The sequence below is a fragment of the Podarcis erhardii genome (assembly GCF_964252035.2).
Source record: "Podarcis erhardii genome assembly, chromosome: 10".
NCBI lineage: Eukaryota > Metazoa > Chordata > Lepidosauria > Squamata > Lacertidae > Podarcis > Podarcis erhardii.
This window is the reverse complement of record NC_138500.1, coordinates 6,591,468-6,611,359: the sequence shown is the minus strand read 5'-3', so window position 1 is coordinate 6,611,359 and position 19,892 is coordinate 6,591,468. Positions and strand designations below refer to the sequence as shown.

Genomic DNA, 19,892 nt, shown 5'->3' with positions numbered 1-19,892 from the left:
GGTCAGCACCAACACTTTAAATTGTGCTCAGAAACATACTGGGAAGTCTTTCAAGACCGGTGTTATGTGGTCTTGGCGGCCGCTCCCAGTCACCAGTCTTGCTGCCGCATTCTGGATTAGTTGTAGTTTCCGGGTCACCTTCAAAGGTAGCCCCACATAGAGCGCATTGCAGTAGTCCAAGCGGGAGATAACCAGAGCATGCACCACTCTGGCCAGACAGTCTTTGGGCAGGTAGGGTCTCAGCCTGCATACCAGAGGAGCTGGTAGACAGCTGCCCTGGATACAGAATTGACCTGCGCCTCCATGGGCAGCTGTGAGTCCAGAATGACTCCCAGGCTGTGCACCTGGTCTTTCAGGGGCACATTTACCCCATTCAGGACCAGGGAGTCCTCCACACCTGCCTGCCCCCTGTCCTCCAACTAGAGCATGCACCACTCTGGCAAGACAGTCTGCCATTTGTCTATGAAGAAATGGGTTTGCAAAGCAGCTTGTCTGCCATTGCAACAAATGAACTTCTGATTCTCCCTTGCTGGAGGAGATGCTGTTTCCCAGTCATAAAGGAATGTCTAATGCCCTCTCTGAAGAAAGTGTGAATAGAACATTAGGCGGAAGTGGGTGAATTAAACAGCACAGGAGATGTGATTAAGTTGACAATTTGCCATGGCAGCATTTGCTAAGCTTTTCCTTTTCTATTCCACATTTGGACTTCCTCCATTCTAACCTTGCCTGCTTCAAGACCAATTAAACATCATTTGCCAGTCTCTTTTATGGAGCCACGTAAAGCAAGAATGGTTCCTGGAGGCAGGAAAAAAATTGATTGGCTTCCATTTTGATGCTCAATTTTCCTTTCCTGAAACAAAACAACTGGAAAGCAATGATCCTGTGAATTCACACTGCTCTGAATTTTGTGATGCAGTTTCCCAAACAATGTATACAAAAATTGATATACAGTGGTGCCTCGCAAGACGAAATTAATTCGTTCTGCGAGTTTTTTCGTCTTGCGATTTTTTCGTCTTACAAAGCACGGACTTTGGAAAAGCTTCAAAAATCACCAAAGTCTTCAAAAACCTCAAAAAAGGCTACCACACCGCATGCTATGAGTTGCTCCTCGAAGTGAATGCACGGTTTTAAGAAAAAGGAAACAAACTTGCAAGACAAAGGAAATAAACTTGCAAGACGTTTCCGTCTTGCGAAGCAAGCCCATAGGGAAATCCGTCTTGCGAAGCAACTCAAAAAACGAAAAACTCTTTCGTTTTGCGAGTTTTTCGTCTTTTGAGGCATTCGTCTTGCGAGGTACCACTGTACTAGGGGGAAATGTGTGCAGAAGTGTGGGGGAAGGGGGGAAATAGTGGCAATAACATTAAAAAATGCACAATATTAGGGGAAATTGCAAAAATGTGCATATTAGCCAAACCTAGAATCATGGAACTGTACAGCTGGGAGCCCAATCCCCGTGGAATGCAAGAATCACAACTAACCTCCGTACACCAGTGCCTGTGTGTTAGAAGACACAGGTATTTAAATGATGGTGAGTTTTCATGAGGACTTTTGAAAAACAGAATGGAAAAAGGAAAAACTGGGAAAAGGCTGAGGAAACAAGAGAAGTGGAAACTGACATATGTGTCCACAAGGAATAGCAGTACATCTATTTATTATAATAGTAATAATAATTTATTATTTATACCCCGCCCATCTGGCTGAGTTTTCCCAGCCACTCTGGGCGGCTCCCAATCGAGTGTTAAAAACAATACAGCATTAAATATGAAAAACTTCCCTAAACAGGGCTGCCTTCAGATGTCTTTTAAAGATAAGATAGCTGCTTATTTCCTTCACATCTGGCTGTCCAGCTTTCTTTCTTTTTTAATCCAGCTTCAGTTTCAGCTCTGACTCAAGGTGAACTCATCATGCAAAAGCTTTTCTCTTTTCTGTGCTTGAATCATAGGGGGACCCCCTGACGACATTTGGACCTCAAGGCTACAAAGGCAACAAAGGCGATCCCGTAAGTTGGGCTTTTTCTTGCTTTCTGACAGGAGTTTGCTTTCTCCATCGCTCACAGAGATTGGTGTGGGGAGCCCCCCGTGTTAAGTTGTGGGTGAACATATCAGACGACACAGCGATTCTTCAAACAGCTCTTGTTTATTCAGAGGCCAGAACAGAACTGAACTGAAGGGCTCAGTCGGCCTGCTTATATAGAGCTCCAGCACAACGTAACTGTAGCAACTTTCTAAAACTATCCAATCACTGAACGTCACTTTCGATCCTTCATTTGCATAACTATCTACAGTATCCCCCTGCTGGCCCAGGGTGAGAACTTCAGTACATAACACCCCTGTTTCGTTGGTCTTACGCTACTGATCCCGCAAGCTGCTCTCTGTGCCACCACTGAACTTCCTGTCTAGCCAGGTGAGCTAGAATCTTGCCATGTATCAGAGGCTCAGCACAGGTGGAACAATATTTTTTTACTGGAAATGTTATTTACAACATAACATAACCCCCTCAGTACACAAATCCACCCTCATTAAACGTGAACATAACATACAATGAGCATAACATACAACAATACAAACAACCAAATAAAAGACTTCCTTTATCCCTTTATCCTGTATCTGGGCTCCTTATTCACTTCTTATAAGCTGTTTCCTTTATGAATAATTAGTAAGATTTTTCTAATTATAACTTAAATATCCACAAAGTCTCCTGCAGACATTAATCGAAACAAGTCCAGGTATGTATTTTAGGGCACTGTTTTGTGAAGTATTCTCTGCATTTTCCCCCATACTTTTTGAAACTCTTGTCTAGTGTGATCTCTAATTGCCTCTGTTAATCTAGCCAGTTCAATATACTCTGTTTGTCTTGCCATTCCTTTTTTTGTTGGCACAGTTTCTTTTTTCCAGTTTTTAGCAGTTAGGATCCTTGCCGCTCCTGTGGCATAGAGGAATATTTTCTGATCTCTTGCTATGCCTGTGTCCGTTATCCCCAGTAGAAAAGCTGCTGTATTTTTCATAAAGTTATACTTAAACATTATTTTAAGCCCGTCATATACTATGTTTCAGAAGCTTTTGATTTTTTTCACAGGTCCACCAAATGTGTATAAGTGTCCCCTCTGTTTTACCACACCTCCAGCACAGATTTGTTTTTGTCTTATACGTTTTAGCTATTTTGGTAGGTGTTAAGTACCATCTATAAAACGTCTTGATTAGATTTCCCCTCAAGACTTCATTTTTTAAATATATAATATTTATTAACAATTTCAATAAAAAAAAGGTTACAAAAATGATAAAAGGAAAAAACAAAAAATACAAATTACTGAAAAAATAAAAACAGTTAAAAATAAATCCCTCTTTCTATATCTTACAATTCATTTACTTATTTTCATGACTTCCTCACACCTCCCTTTTTTGTATTCCAATTCAGATAGTTAATTCAGCAAATCCTTACCCTCTTTGTTTTATCTTATTTCTTAATCCATTTTTACATACTCCTATTTAACCTTATTACTAAAACCGCTTCATTTCATTCCAACGTCATTTTAGCATTCAATTATTTTACAGTGTTTCTGTAGATAATCTTTAAATTTCTTCCAATCTTCTTCCACCGACTCTTCTCCCTGGTCGATTTTCCCTCAATACTTCAAAGGCTGTAAATTGCACAGGTGGAACAATATTGTGAATAAAACCCTCCAGGACCAAAGGCCTCTGAATAATGCCAGATCTTTGGCATCATGAATGGGAAAGAGCAATTACCCCCATGATGGCCACCAACTTGGACTGCTTTAAGATCAGTAAAATTCATAGATCATAGAATCTAGCTGGCAGGACCCTGACCTGGTCCAACCCCCTGCAATTTAGGAATCTTTTGCCCAATGTGGGGCTTGAACCCACAGCCCTGGGATTAAGAGTAATAGTAACCCTAAAAGTAATGGATTTTGACAAATCCCCATTATCTGGTTACAGCCACAAGCAACACACAATGTTCCACAACGACTCCCAACTAAAACCACATCTGGATCCAAGTGGCTCACAGTTAACTCTCTACCTTCATTTGATATAGATATGGTGCTCAACCATGGTTATTTCCAACTGGGATTTACTGTCCTGACCCTGGTTAAGACCCTAAGATATGGTGAAGCCATGGTTTAGCCTACCGGGTTGAACAGCCCCAGAGGATGTGAACAAGGATAAATCAGCAGGGCAGGAGAGGTTATGGAATGCAGACTGTTATGTACTGAGTCGAATAGGATCCAAACTACAGCAGTCTGATTGGTCCTAGAACAATAGGATCCAAAAGGCAGCAGCCTGATTGGTCCTAGAACAATAGGATTCAGAATGCAGCAGTCTGATTGGTCCTAGAACAATGCAGCAGTATGATTGGTTGGCAGGAACCACCCAATCATGCTCCAGATAGAAGTGAATCCACAACCTGATTGGCTTACAGTAGAATTCCAGAATTAGCCAATCATGTGCAGCCCATTGTATAAATAATGTATACAAAGCAGATACTTTGAGGGGACTTGCATTCATTCCTCCTCACCACTATGAGCTGAATAAAGAGCATGAAATCACTTTGCGACTCTGAGTATATTTCACAGACGTAACCATGGTCATCATAACCATGGTCATCCTAACAGAGCTCATATATATATCATTCATAAATATAAAGGCTTTTTATTTGGAAAAAATAGAGTTATGTCTGTGTTGCTATTTAGGGTGAAAGAGGCCCTCCAGGATTTGATGGTGACAAGGGTGAGAAAGGAGAAGATGGACCAGCAGGAGAAAAGGTTCCTTTGATTTTGTTGAGTTCCTTAACTGTAACAGCTCTCTCTGTCTTTAAAACTCAGTGGTTGTGGTAGAAGATTGCAATTGACTATCCTTCTGGTCAATATCCATTTTACTACATAAAATATCTTGTGGGCTTCCCCAAATTGTGCCCTGTGTGTCAATAGCTCGTGGACTGCACATTTCCATGGAACATTAATAAGCAACCTAGTGGCCTTTTGCTGAACAATTTCTGACTTGGGCAAATAAACCAATCCCAAACCAGATAAACACTTGATTTCCATGCAGTTTGCTTAAAAGTCATCCCTCATCCTCGCTGAACCTGCAACTTTGGACACCCAAATCAAAATTGTTAAGTTGTGGGTGAACATATCAGACGACACAGCGATTCTTCAAACAGCTCTTGTTTATTCAGAGGCCAGAACAGAACTGAACTGAAGGGTTCAGTCAGCCTGCTTATATAGAGCTCCAGTACAACGTAACTGTTACAATTTTCTAAAACTATCCAATCACTGAACGTCACTTTCAATCCCTTATTTGCATAACTATCTACAGTATCCCCCTGCTGGCCCAGGGTGAGACCTTCAGTACATAACAAAAATGATGGAAAATAATTTTATAAATTAATAACTTTGGGCACTAGCCTGGCCTGGGCAAAAGAGTACTGCAATGTATCCATTTCTTTGTGTGATCCTTCAATGTATTTTTTCCCCTTTCAGGGAGTGAAAGGAGAAGCCGGGGCGAAAGGAATCATGGGTCTGTTTGGCACAAGAGGCCCAGTGGGGCAAAAGGTCAGTCCGAATGGCTCCCGTGTTCACACATGTAGCCTGGGGTTCGGGTGAATTAACCTCTGTGCTAACTAAGCAACAGCCTCACATCAAACGTTTCCTCCAGATATCTTGTACGGCTTGACCAAAGCAACACAGGGAATGAATGTCAAAGTTAGGAACAGGCAAATGTTGTCTTTCGGTGCAAGAGAGAACCTAGCTTCCAAATAATCATGTGTGTGATGAAGAACCATCTCTTCATCCAGCCTTTCTCAACCTGTGGGTCCCCAGATGTTGTTGAACTACAACTCCCATCACCCCTAGGTAGCAAGGCCAGAGCTCAGGGATGATGGGAGTTGTAGTCCAACAACATCTGGGGACCCACAGGTTGAGAACCGTTACCTCCCATCCCTTTTGGTGCCAAATTGCCTGCAGAACATAGGAACACAAATTACGATAAATCGAATTAATATAAACTAAAACTGCCCCCCAAATTGCTGTACCACCCCTGCTCTTATTTTCCAAGTACCTCCATGCATCTTAACAGCTAATGCACCAACAATCTGATAAGAGTCCATCTAACTGGGAAGACCTCCAACCTAATAAATAGCTGACTCCTTTTCTGCCCTGCTTGCTTTCATTCATGGGGGTGGGGACCCTGGGAAGGGTGGGCCAGCTGCAAAGCTCATTTCCCCATTGGCTGGGGCAAGCGCCAATAATCCTGGGAATTCATGCCTGATTGGCCAAGAAGCACTGAAGCAAAATCCTGTTCCAATGTGTCCTTTAAAATGAGGGTTATGCTGTGAAGGGGTTGAAATAGTTGCCCAGTCCAGGTTGGTCATGTGAGAAGGGATGGGAAAGAAATGTTGCTCAATCTGCAAACCTACCTGATTGACACTTTCTGACACAACACACTACATGAACTGAAACACAGCTGTCTTTTGAAATGCATGCTTCTACATATTTGGCAGCGCAATATTCCATCCAAATGATGTGTGCAGAAATGCATATCAGGGGAAAGTATGAAAAAATATTAGTGAAAGTAATGTATAGTATTCAGGGGAAATTGCTTGCAAAAATGAGTGTGTTAGGGGAACGGCATACAAAAATGTGCATTTTAGAAGAAATTCACATTAACTTGCTGATGTATATTAATAAAGACTTTTTTTATAAAAAACTGCAAATTGATTTTGAAATGGGGAGAAAATGAAAACAACAGTCCATTCCTCCTAGCCTGGGAGTTAGAAAACACTACCTGCAGTCTAATTAGCAAAAGAGTTTAGGAATGGTCTAGGACCTTTCATCAAAATCCCTCAAGTGAGCACATGTCTAATGTGCTCAGTGCCATTTCCAAGTGTTGATTATTGTCTTTACTTCCCTGGCAGGGTGAACTGGGAGAACCTGGATTGCCAGGATTTGCTGTAAGTCAGAATTCCCCTCTGTGGGGGTTTTTTTCCCTACTTTGACAGGATTGAATGAATGGTCCACCTAAACCCAGTGTCCTGACTCCAGCAGTGGGACCAAGAGGTTGTAGACAGAGCGAAACGCACCAAGCAGCACTCGTTGAACATGCTGTAGTAGTAGTTGTTGTTGTTATTATTATTATTATTATTATTAACATCATTTTACATGTTTATGGGGCGCGGGTGGCACTGTGGGTTAAATCACAGAGCCTAGAACTTGCCAATCAGAAGGTCAGCGATTCAAATCCCTGTGATGGGGTGAGCTCCCGTTGCTCGGTCCCTGCTCCTGCCAACCTAGCAGTTCAAAAGCACGTCAAAGTGCAAGGAGATAAATAGGTACCGCTCCGGCAGGAAGGTAAACAGCGTTTTTGTGCGCTGCTCTGGTTCGCCAGAAGCGGCTTAGTCATGCTGGCCACATGACCCAGAAGCTGTATGCCGGCTCCCTCAGCCAATAAAGTGAGATGAGCGCCGCAACCCCAGAGTCGGTCATGACTGGACCTAATGATCAGGGGTCCCTTTACCTTTACCTTACATGTTTATATCTCACCTTTCTCCCAAGTTGGGATTCAAAGTGGCTGAGAATGTTTAAAAACGCTATTGTAAAATGCAAAGTAATGAATAAAACAAAGTAAAGGACGCCTGACCGTTAAGTCCAGTCGCGAACGACTCTGGGGTTGCGGCACTCATCTTGCTTTAGTGGCCGAGGGAGCCGGCGTTTGTCTGCAGACAGTTTTTCTGGGTCATGTGGCCAGCATGACTAAGCCGCTTCTGGCGAAACCAGAGCAGTACACGGAAACGCCATTTACCTTCCCGCCAGAGCGGTACCTATTTATCTACTTGTACTTGACATACTTTTGAACTGCTAGGTTGGCAGGAGCAGGGACCGAGCAACGGGAGCTCACCTCGTCGCGGGGATTCAAACCGCCAACCTTCCGATCGGCAAGCCCAAGAGGCTCAGAGGTTTAGACCACAGCGCCACCTACGTCCCACAAACTAGTGAAAAGCAATGGTTAAAGCTGGCATGAAAATGCAGTTTTCTCTGACAGCAGCATTTCCTGCGCCTTCATTTTCAAAGGACTTTCTGAATAAGGAGGTCTGTCCTTATGTTATCTTCTTCATGGTTTGCTCTGATCACTTCCTGGTTTCTTATTATTTTGCACAGCTTTCCAGCAGACAAAAGCTTGTTGCATGCTTATCTTAATGAACCTGCAAGACGGATAAGGCAGTTAGCCCAAGACGGATAAGGCAGTTAGCCCAAGAGGGACAGCAGTTAGCCCAAGACCACTTGGCAAGCACATTTGTGGTAATGAGGGGTGTCTGACACTCTTCCCCCACCCACGATGGAAAATGCATATTTGCAGGAAGCCATGTTGTCAAGTAACCTTTATTGGCATCACATAAGAACATTCAGAATACGTTTAAAATAGACAGGCCAGTGTGATCTCGTCGCCACCCCAACAGCACAGTCACCCGCCAAAGGGCAGAAGAGGCGAGCAATCTGCCTCACTCTGAGGGTTTCCAACAAGGGCAGGATCCTGTAGCATACTTTGGCGACAGAAAATCAAATAGAGGAACTTTGCTACTGTCTTGGTGAGCTCCTGGTCTCTCCCCTATAATAAGAAGTGCATAGCATGACAAACCTAGACAGCATCTTAAAAAGCAGAGACATCACCTTGCCAACAAAGGTCCACATAGTTCAAGCTATGGTTTCCCAGTAGTGATGTATGGAAGTGAGAGCTGGACCGTAAAGAAGGCTGATCCCCGAAGAATTGATGCTTTGGAATTCTGGTGCTGGAGGAGACTCTTGAGAGTCCCATGGACTGCAAGAAGATCAAACCTCTCCATTCTGAAGGAAATCAGTCCTGAGTGCGCACTGGAAGGACAGATCCTGAAGCTGAGGCTCCAATACTTTGGCCACCTCATGAGAAGAGAAGACTCCCTGGAAAAGACCCTGATGCTGGAAAAGATGGAGGGCACAAGGAGAAGGGGACGACAGAGGATGAGATGGCTGGAGAGTGTTCTCGAAGCTACCAGCATGAGTTTGACCAAAGTGCGGGAGGCAGTGGAAGACAGAAGTGCCTGGTCCATGGGATCACGAAGAGTCGGACACGACTAAATGACTAAACAACAACAACAACAGTAACTGGAGCACACCTTGGAACAGACAAGCATGGCAGAAGCCAACACGGTGCCCACTGTCTGTTTCAGACTGCAGCTGCTCTCTTGCCATGATGAACTTAGACTATTTTTTTTAAAAAAAAACCATGCAACCAAAGAAGATTAAAACCAATAAGACACTACAGTGGTACCTCGGGTTACATATGCTTCAGGTTACACACTCTGCTAACCCAGAAATAGTGCTTCAGGTTAAGAACTTTGCTTCAGGATAAGAACAGAAATTGTGCTCTGGCAGCGGGAGGCCCCATTAGCTGAAGTGGTACCTCAGGTTAAGAACAGTTTCAGGTTAAGAACGGACCTCCGGAACGAATTAAGTACTTAATCCGAGGTACCACTGTAGAATAAAAAAATGGCAGCTCCATCTACAAACCTTCTCTGAAACAGCAGAGTTTCGCAAGGCACCTTTGGCTATTATGGGAGTAACTATATACCTGATCTATGCACGAAACTCTCACCTGCACAAGTGCTCCAGGTGGAACCGGTTGTGTAAATGTGCTTACATGTGCATGATGGGCCCATTGAACATATGAGTCTGCCTTCTAGGTCATGGCTCTGCCTAGCTCAGTACTGACGGTTCTGTCTGGCAGCATCTCTCCAGCAGGGAGGGGTCTTTCTCAGCACCTGCTACTTGAGAGCATTTAGCTCTCCAGCTGTTTGGGGACTACAACTCCCATCATCCCTAGCTAACAGGACCATTGGTCAGAGATGATGGGAACTGTAGCCCCAAAACAGCTGGAGGGCCAAGTTTGGCCATGCCTGGTTGAGCTGGAGATAATGAGGAGGCCCTGTTTTCACACAGAAGGCCTCTGTTCAGTCGCCAGCAGTTCCAGGTGGGCTGGGAGAGAATCCCCCTGCTGCAGTTCGTGTCAACAATATTGTTGTCTAGATGGATATTGTTTGCCTCAGTACAAGGAAGCTGAATTATGAAGCCTCTACGCCAGGCATAGGCAAACTCAGCCCTCCAGATGTTTTGGGACTACAACTCCCATCATCCCTAGCTAACAGGACCAGTGGTCAGGGAAGATGGGGATTGTAGTCCCAAAACATCTGGAGGGCCGAGTTTGCCTATGCCTGATTTAGATGTTATTCCTGCATAGCTGAAACTAGAAGTTTCCTTCCAACCAGGGCCATCTTTAGCCTATCTGCAGAGGGGTAGATGGGGCTTGTCAACCTGAGGAGGTAGCCCGTCTTGGAGAAGGAAAGCTCTGGTCCTCAACCTCTGCTGCCTTCTTCAGGAGAAGAAAAGGCTGAGGAGTTAAACCCTACACAAATTTGGAGTCCCTAAGGCAGTTGGATGGTGCCTTGTATGCCTCCTTCCAGCAACTCCTGCAGTCAAACCGGTGCCAAAAGTCTTGTTCCGCTTTCCTTTGGACCACATCAGAGAGGCCAAGAGGAGAGTCTTGTCATCTGGGCAGCCCAGGACTCCCAGGCTTGCTGGAGCAGCAGTTTGGCTTCACCCTCAGAGGTGCACTCCATTGCTTCTTCAGACAGACAGACGCCAACTGAATTGTGTTTATAACAGGGGAGGCTGGATCATTAGGATAAATGAAGCAACGCCCCACCAGCTCCAGTCTGCCCTCAGCGAGCCCCTGCTGGGCTGCCCACTCCCTGCCATTGGATCCAGCGCCACCTTCTGGCAGTCTCCCCTCCTGCTGCCCTACCACTCCCACTCTGCACAAGTCACCACTAATGAAACTAGCAGCTTAGGGAAGCGGTGGAAAGGAGAGCAAAGGAAAAGATGTTTTGTCGTAGCAGGAAAGGAACCAGAGATACACCCCCATGCCTGGGTCCAGGGAACAGCTGCTACCATCGATTCGCCGACATTTACGTTGCAGATCTTCCGAGAGCAAACAAAAGCACGATATTAAAAGCTTCTATAACAGTCATTATAAAACAGGAATTATTGATCAAGTGCTTGAAGTAGAAAATGCGAAGTGATAAATGAAGCAGGAACAGGCAGTGAAGTATTGCAGCGGTGGCGGGGGAGGGGGAGAATGGGTTTGTATTAAGCATGATTTGGACTTACTCCCATTTGCCCCCAGGCAGCTCAGCCACATAGCTTCCCAACTCAGGCTTTCAGAGGATCTCCTGGGCACTGTGGCTTTCCTAGTCGCTAAGACCATGTTAAAAACTAGGCTGTGGGACATAGATCACCAGGAATTAATCTCAGCTGTGGGGAAAAACATGCTCCCCTCTTTATTTTCAACTCTCTTGGGCACAGGAATTTAATCTTAATTATTTACAATTTTTGTTTAATCCGGAAGAAAGAAGGGCCTTTTTGCTGGCTAGGTTCAATTCTAATCCTTCTAACCTTCTTTGGGGTAGGTTTGCGGGTTTGGCAGAAGGAGACTGGATCTGCCCACGCGATGCCCACCTGGTGGAAACTCTAGCTCACATGGTCCTTAAATGTAAAATGTATGATGATCTCTGCCAACAATTTCTATTTTTTTAAAAAAATAATATTTATTAAGTTTTCAATAAGGAAAAGGTTACAAAACAGTAAAAGAAAAATACAAAAAATACAAAAAACAGAAATAAACATAAAGAGAAAAAAGGGGGGGAAATCCCTCTTTCTAATATCATACCATTCCTTTACTTATTTTCATGACTTCCTCACACCTCCCATTTTTGTATTCCATTTAAAAAATTTATTCAGCAAATCCATACCCTCTTTGTTTACCCTTAATTTCCTATCCTCACCTATTATAACTTCAAATTTTCATCTAATATCAATCCATTCTTACACATTTTTGTTTTGCCTAGTTACTAGAACCACTTCGTTTCATTCCAACGTCATTAACATTCAATAATTTTGCCAACAATTTCTAGACCATCTATGTATTGCAACATGGAAACCAGAGACAGAGGCCAAAGTCTTGGAGCCTCAGCTTCAGGATCTGTCCTTCCAGTGAGCACTCAGGGCTGATTTCCTTCAGAATGGATAGGTTTGATCTTCTTGCAGTCCATGGGACTCTCAAGAGTCTCCTCCAGCACCAGAATTCAAAAGCATCCATTCTTTGGCCATCAGCCTTCTTTATGGTCCAGCTCTCACTTCCTGGAGCAGGAACTGGCAAGCCACTCCAGTATCCCTGCCAAGAAAACTCCATGGACAAAGACAACAGGTTCCAGTTACTACAAGTGGCTTTTGCCAGCTTTGCCTCAAATTGCAGATGATGACTCACCGGAACTCTCCTTTCCTTTGATGCAGTATTTGAATAAAAAAAGATGTTACCTGGTTCTGCTTTTTTTATATAAAAAATAATAATAATATTAAAAAACAGAACACACTGAATATATATTTCTCATCCAACAAATGGCTGAAAATTGATGTGAGCCATTAAGTGTTGTTGATTCACAGGGCAATCCATCTCAGGGAGACGACTCATGTACAGCAAGCATCTTTCATTCTCTGCGAAACCCTTTTCAATCATTACCTCTCTAGCAGATACAAAGCCAGATGTAATAGAATTTTTAATACCAAAGAAGGGAGATGAGCTATCAAAGAGACGTCTGTTGCTAACCACTCCATAGCCCCATCAAATTTCAGCGCTACGTTTCTCCCCCACCCCCCTATCTATTATCTTCTGCGGCTCGCCTGGTTTTGTATGTGTATGAGAGAAAGACAGCACTTTGCAACTGGGAATTTAATACATATTTTTATGCGTTTGCGGCTCCCTAGACTCCCTTAAATTCCTGGGTCCAGCAGGGAGTTAGGATTTAACCAAGGCAAATGTTAAAATATTAGCCAGGCCAGTTTCCGAATGAGGTAAATCGCCTAGGAGATGAGCCATTAAGAAAACAAAGGAAAGGTAACAACAGCCCATTAAGAAAGCCAGGTGGCAAATGGGTGGGGCCCCTCCTCCAGCTCTGAGAAAGTGATAACAAAAGCCAGAGTTGAGAGTTGGCCTGCATGTGACTTGGAGGCTAAAGGTTGCACTCTGGTAAAAGCAGCAAGCTGGAGAGAGGGTCAGAGCCTCGGCTGATTTCTGCTTCCAAAAAAAATTGGGAGAAACAAGACATTTTTGGGGGTGTTGAAGTTGTGAACCCCTCCATTGCAGGTTCGGGTTGTATATATGGGTAAATAAACCTTAAATCATCCCTGGTCCCACCCTGAGCTGTGCCACCTGCTCGCTTTTAAAATGTTGGGAGTCTGGGATGGAACGTTCAGACACAGGGACGGAATGCTGAGAAACTCTCGTCTATCCAGAGCCATTCATAATTTTCTCGCTCCCCCAGGCACACAGCAGGAAGGAACTGTGTATTATTTCATTTCAGGGAACCGCTGGGCTCGATGGGAAGAATGGTATGAAAGGGGCAAAAGGAGACAGAGGCCTGCAGGGCCAGAAAGGGGAACCGGTGAGCATTTTTAGCATGGATTTCCCTTCCTTCCTAACATCCCCTGCTGTTCATGTGACTGGAAAGGTAAGGGGTAAAGGACCCCTGGACGGTGAAATCCAGTCAAAGGCGACTATAGGGTTGCGGCGTTCATCTCACTTTCAGGCCAAGGGAACCGGTGTTTGTCCACAAACAGCTTTCTGGGTCATGTGGCCAAATGACTAAACCGCTTCTGGCACAACAGAACACCGTGACAGAAACCAGAGTGCACAGAAATGCCGCTGACCTTCCTGCCACAACAGTACCTATTTATCTACTTGCACTGGTGTGCTTTAGAACTGCTAGGTTGGCAGGAGCTGGGACAGAGCAACAGGAGCTCACTCAGTGGCGGGGATTCAAACCGCCGACCTTCGGATCAGCAAGCCCAAGAGCTTGCTGTGGTTTAGACCACAGCGCCATCCTCATTCCTACGCAACTGGATAATGGAGAGCTTGAAATGTGTGTGTTTCAAGATCACCTTACCCATGGCTTCAATCTGCATAACTGGCACTCTTATGGGTGTCAGACAAGACTATTTTCCACAGTTGTAAGAAGCCAGTCTTTTAGTGGGACAGCAACTCCATGCTTGTGTTTTGTGTGGCACCTGCTTAAAACATTTTAATTTCGGCAAGCCTATCCCAAAGCTGAGATCAAAGCACATGTTTTTTTTCTCTCCAGCTGATGCTTTTAATTGTCTTTTGAACGAACGCCTGCTTTTCACAGTCTTTTATTGATCGTTTTAATGCCTTGCTGTTGTTGTTTTGTAAACCGCTTGGCAGCTTCATTACAATCAAGCAGCATATATATTTGTTAAAGGAATTATAAAGAAAAAAAAATATTTGTGCCAGCTGGCCCGGGCAAATGAGAAATGGCAAGGTCTTCCCCACTCACTCACTCCCTGCCCCCCCCCCCCGGAAGAGGTGATTTGCCTCACTGTCTCCTGGCTATTTCTCGCAGCAAACCTCCAGGTCATTCTGTGGGCAAGAAATTGGCCGGCGGATGCATGTCTGGGTGCTGTGGCACCCATCTAGGCGATGCAGATCTACAGTTATTGAATGCAGGGATGTGTTTGTGATGTGCCCCATCCTAGAATTTTGGCATTAAGAGAAAGTCATTACCGTATGCAAGAATGAAGGAGTTGGTGCTTTTGCAGGGGACAGCAGCTGTTTCTGAAGCTGAGCGCAATTCCTGCATTCTGAGAGTTTGCCCTGCACTGCCGTTGTGGTTTACAGCCTATATTTATTCTTGCGCACACGAGCAAAGTCTGTCCTGGTAGGGAACTCCTCTCAACCTGCCATCCGACACTGCAGAAGGAAAGACGTTTAGTCTGGCCTTGGTGAATAACCTTTGATAATTTGGTACCGCCAGGTTTTTAATGTAAGGTGTTAACTTAAAGACATGCCCATATTGTACTCCTACTGCCAGCGGACTACAGACGGTGTGTGATCGAGATCGCAAGTCACTGTGTGTATTATCCCATAATCTTTGCTTTAACGTCTTTAGGGCACCTTCCTAACCCAGGTAATAAAGTTTGGGGGAGGGTGTGACAGACCAATAGAGGTGGCTTTTCTAGCCATGGTTTTCTGCCATTTGCGGACAAACTCCTCATTGGTCAGGTGTTGGTACAAACCCTTCCCTAGATCAAACACTGAAATCCTGAGCCAATGTTTTAGGGCAGCCCACCACGCTTTAGTTGAAATTGGGCATTCACCAGCTTCTAACAGAAGTATGGAGTTGGGGACACAGTTGGGTACCTGCAGCAGAGATCGTAGATATTTTGCGGTAGGCTGTCTGAATTGTGCATTGCTTTGTAACGATTTGTTGGGTCTCTGGACCGTAATAAAGATTGATAGATTGATTGATATTTATTCTCTGCATTCAGGGGGGAGAAGGCGATCCTGGTGTATCTGGTGACATTGGAAGGAAAGGTTCAAAGGTACAGTGTGAACACATCAAGGGGGAAATGGGAGTTTTGCGGCGCTTATCACCATGTCCTGCCCTGCTTGCAACTGAGGGGGCCTGACTTCTCACCCCCCCAATTAACTCGTTGTTTATTCCTCTTCTCCATCTTCACAACATGCCCTTCGCTGTTTTATTTCTTCACTTTTCTGTGCTGTAGGTGCATTTCTTACCTGTCATTCGCCCTAGGAACCCAGGGCAGGGCACAATAAGCTCAAGAAAACAGTAAAATGAACATCAAAACGTCTCTTAAGTAGTAAACAAAAGAATCACAAAATATCAACCATGCCATAAAACTTTAGACTTCTATTTCTGCATGGAAGGGAGGGCAGACATAATTGGTCCCCCTCCCCCACCATTTTATGCTCACAACAATCCTGCAAGGTGCGCTGGTCCCATGGGTTACCCGAGAGGCGAGGTCCAAGTCCGGTCCGTGGTCAAAGGTGCAACATGGAGGCAGTCCGTAGTAGCTGAAGCTGGGTGCAGGGCAGGGAGTCGGGTGAAGTCAGGAACAGGCTTACAAGCAGGGAGCCAGGGTGGGTCAGTTGCTCTGGCAGAAGAGCAGGACAGGGTTCAGGCAGGAACTAGCAACCAACAATGGTGCTCCCACAACTTGGGACTGGGGCTGGCCGGCTTTTATCTGCCCTGAGGCATAGGGCAGCCCCTATCCTCAAGTGACTCACCTCTCCTGGCCTGGAGGCGAGCACTCCTCCTGCGGGAAATTAGTTCCCTCCGCCTCTCTGCCCTGAGCCTCTGCAGCTCAGGAGAGGCTGGAGGGTTACCGGACCCAGAGGCAACCTCAGCTTCCTCTGACGGGGCTGAGAGTGGAGCACCTGCAGGCAGTGGGTCCTCCATCACCTCAGGAGCCAGAGCAGACTCAGCTGGTGCCTGCACCTGAGGATCCAGCACAGGTGAGGACCCTTCAGGCTCAGGCCCCAGCCCCGGCTCAGCTGGTTCTGGAGGCAGGGACTCCTGTGCAGGCTGGGATCCCTCAGGATCAGCATCTGAGTCCGAATCCCAGGCCATTACACGAGGTAGGTTAAACTGAGAGATAATAACTGGATTGAGATCCTTCACAGTCAGGGTCTGCTCTCATTGTACGTCTTCATTGCCTGGTCACAATTTGTCCTCAGGGTTTACGTGGGTTGCCAGGAAGGACAGGGCCTCCAGGAGCAGATGGAATTAAGGTAAAAAAAATAAAAAATCAAAGTCTATGTATGTATTTAAATGGGGGTCCACCATTGTATGTTTTTTTTTTCTTCCTAGCAGTCCTGGGTTTCACCTGAAACCTGCAAAGAACCTAGTGTGGCCCTATCTTAATGCCTAAAAGGCCGCCCCTATCTTTAGGCAGAGTGCAGCGGCTGCCTCAGGCAGCAGATTTTGTGTGGCACATTGCTAGTTGTTTAATTTGAAGGAAATGTCTTGGGTTGGCCCTGTTGCAGATATTAATATTGTGCAATTTGACACGACTAGATGCATGAAAACTGACTCCTTTTGGAAAAGAAGCCTTGTCCAGACCCATAAAGATATTATTCAAATTTTACTAGCAGAACTCCTCAAGATACAACAGAAAACATCAAACGATCCAAAATAGTCATCCAATGTCTTGTACTGTCCAGCACAGGCTCAGGACAGGACACAAAAGCAGTTCCCCTCAACATGGAGATTTGCAACCCAATGCCTTCATCGTATAGTCTAAGGTTACAACACTCACATGTTAGCTACCAGAGAACCACAACCGGTTAGTTAAGTATCAGCTCAGCCCTATGGAAAATCCACATGTTAAACTTTTAGTAATATACCTGTAGTCATGTTTCATTTCTGTGTCAATTAAACCAATTATACTTAACAGACCTTGAATATCTGCATCTTCCTCCCACAGTCCATCTTCTTTGCAAATACAACCAAAATGAAAGAAAGAGCATCAGATCACAAGAATAAACCATCAATCCTAATTTAAACATATACAGTAATATAAGCAGTCCACGTGCCCTAATATGTGTGGCTTTGGAGGGGGGAATTTTTCTTATTAAGTTCTCTTAAATATTACAGACCTCATCCCATGGCTTCACAGTCAGCCAGCACCTCCCCACCCCCACCCCAATTTGCTCTGTTTAAAATCTAGCCTGATGAAGAGTCCTGGTGACCTCAAAAGTTGGAGCACTATTTTGTGACGTAATAAAGTGCCAAAACATTTAGAAGACACAGACCCCCCCCCCAAAAAAAACCCACTTGTACATGTGTGCAAAAAGGACTGGCTAATTCCTCTGTGTCTCGTTCCATGCACAGGGGGAAATTGGTGGCGTTGGGAGTCCAGGGACCTCAGGTGCAGATGGGCTTCTGGGACCCAAGGTGAGGTGCACAGCTTTTTTCAAAAATAATAATAACTCTGCTATCCAGTGGGTAATAATAATAATAATAATAATAATAATAATAATAATAAATTTTTATTTATATCCTGTCCTCCCCAGCCAAAGCCAGGCTCAGAGCGGCTAACAACAGTAAAAATAACACAGTTTACATAAAATCACAATCAATTAATTGAAATACATTCTAAAATCAATTCATTCTAAAATCAATTCAGAATCAAATTAATGGCAACCATTGGGCTAGAGTTCTATGAGGATTACCAGTCAGGAGGGGGTCAGACTGTGCCTTGGCCAAAGGCCTGGTGGAACAGATCCGTCTTGCAGGCCATACGGAAAGATGTCAAGTCCTGCAGGGCCCTAGTCTCTTGTAACAGAGCGTTCCACCAAGTCAGGGCCAGTACTGAAAAGGCCCTGGCTCTAGTTGAGACCAATCTAACCAGCTTGAGGCTCGGGACCTCCAAAGTGTTGTTAGTTGTAGACCGTAAGGTCTTCCGTGGGACGTACCAGGAGAGGCGGTCCCATAGGTGTGTGTGTGTGTTGACTGCTGGTTCTCTTAGAGAGAAGCAGCTTTGGGAAAGGGCATTTGGAAGCAGAGAAGTGTCTTGGGGGAGGCATGCTTAACCCTTCCCCATCCCGCTTCTTTTCCACTACTACTGCACCCATCCACTTAGCACAGGGGTCAGCAATTTTTTCTACAGGGGGCCGGTCCACTGTCCCTCAGACCTTGTGGGATAGCCAGACTATATTTTTGGGGGGGAATCCCCCCTGACTCTCCCCTTCCGTCTCCACAGCACCGGACAAGCCCCGGAGGCTGCTTGCTCGCCCCTTCTCACCCTGATCTGGCCACAGTGATCCATGCAACAGTCACCTCCAGGCTTGATTATTGTAACTCGCTCTACGTGGGGCTGCCCTTGAGACTCACCCAGAAACTCCAGCGGGTGCAGAATGTCGCGGCGAGACTCCTTACGGGGTTCCTTGCCGCGGGATCACATTCATCCAGTGCTTTACCAACTACACTGGCTCCCAATGGAGTACAGGGTCAGGTTTAAGGTGCTGGTTTTGACCTTTAAAGCCCTATGCGGCCTAGGACCCATGTACCTATGGGACCACCTCTCCCAGTATGCCCCGCGGAGGACCTTAAGGTCCACAAATGACAACATTTTTGAGGTCCCAAGTCACAAGGTGGTGAGATTGGTCTCAACTAGGGCCAGGGCCTTTTCAGTACTGGCCCCGACTTGGTGGAATGCTCTGTCCCAAGAGACCAGGGCCCTGCGGGACTAGACATCTTTCCTCAGGGCCTGCAAGACAGAGCTGTTCCACCTGGCCTTTGCTTTGGACTCAGTCTGACCCTTATGTTTCCCTCCCCTTATGGTTTTGATGAGGCTGCATTTTAAATTGCATCTTAAGCTGTATTTTAAATTGGGGTTTTTTTCCTATTATGTTTTTACTGTAATTTTACTGTTGTTAGTCGCCCTGAGCCTGGCTCTGGCCGGAGAGGGCAGGGTATAAATAATAATAATAATAATAATAATAATAATAATAATAATAATAATAATAAATTACCTGTGTCTTGCAAGCGGCAGGGGCTCTCAGTGGCGGCAGAGGAAACGATGAGTGGTGTAAAAGGGCTGGCTCTGAAGAGGAGCTGCTTAAAATGGCGCGCAGCCAACTGTGGCTCAACAAAGCCCAGCCCCCTTCCTCCTCTAGGCAGGGCGGGGAGAAGCCAGGAGGAGGGAGGGAGGGAGGAGGCGCCACCGTGGTGTGTTGGTAAATGGCGCAGCCCGAACGATCAGAATCCCCACGCCGATCCATGCGGTGATTTCCGGACTGTCTGCAGGCCGAATCCAGAAGGCAATTGGGCCGGATCCGGCCCCCGGGCCTTAGTTTGCCGACCCATGACTTAGGGAAACGAGTCATTTTGCAGGGGAAAGTCATTTTGCAGCAGGGAGTCACAGAAGAAAAGCGGTGCGTGGACAAGGGTTAAGCACGCCCCCTCAATTACCGTAT

The 19,892-nt window shown here is 45.4% G+C and overlaps 1 protein-coding gene across 1 annotated transcript in view; it reads left to right on the top strand.

Moving 5' to 3' along the window:
• The window catches only part of LOC309351654 (uncharacterized protein), a 246,190-nt gene that overhangs the window by 188,449 nt on the left and 37,849 nt on the right, over positions 1 to 19,892 (top strand). The window contains exons 72-79 of the mRNA XM_081879440.1: positions 1,943 to 1,999; positions 4,706 to 4,777; positions 5,495 to 5,566; positions 6,928 to 6,963; positions 13,459 to 13,539; positions 15,440 to 15,493; positions 16,650 to 16,703; positions 17,806 to 17,868. Of these exons, the coding sequence (XP_081735566.1) occupies positions 1,943 to 1,999; positions 4,706 to 4,777; positions 5,495 to 5,566; positions 6,928 to 6,963; positions 13,459 to 13,539; positions 15,440 to 15,493; positions 16,650 to 16,703; positions 17,806 to 17,868 (489 nt within the window). The remainder of the gene's footprint in view (positions 1 to 1,942; positions 2,000 to 4,705; positions 4,778 to 5,494; positions 5,567 to 6,927; positions 6,964 to 13,458; positions 13,540 to 15,439; positions 15,494 to 16,649; positions 16,704 to 17,805; positions 17,869 to 19,892) is intronic.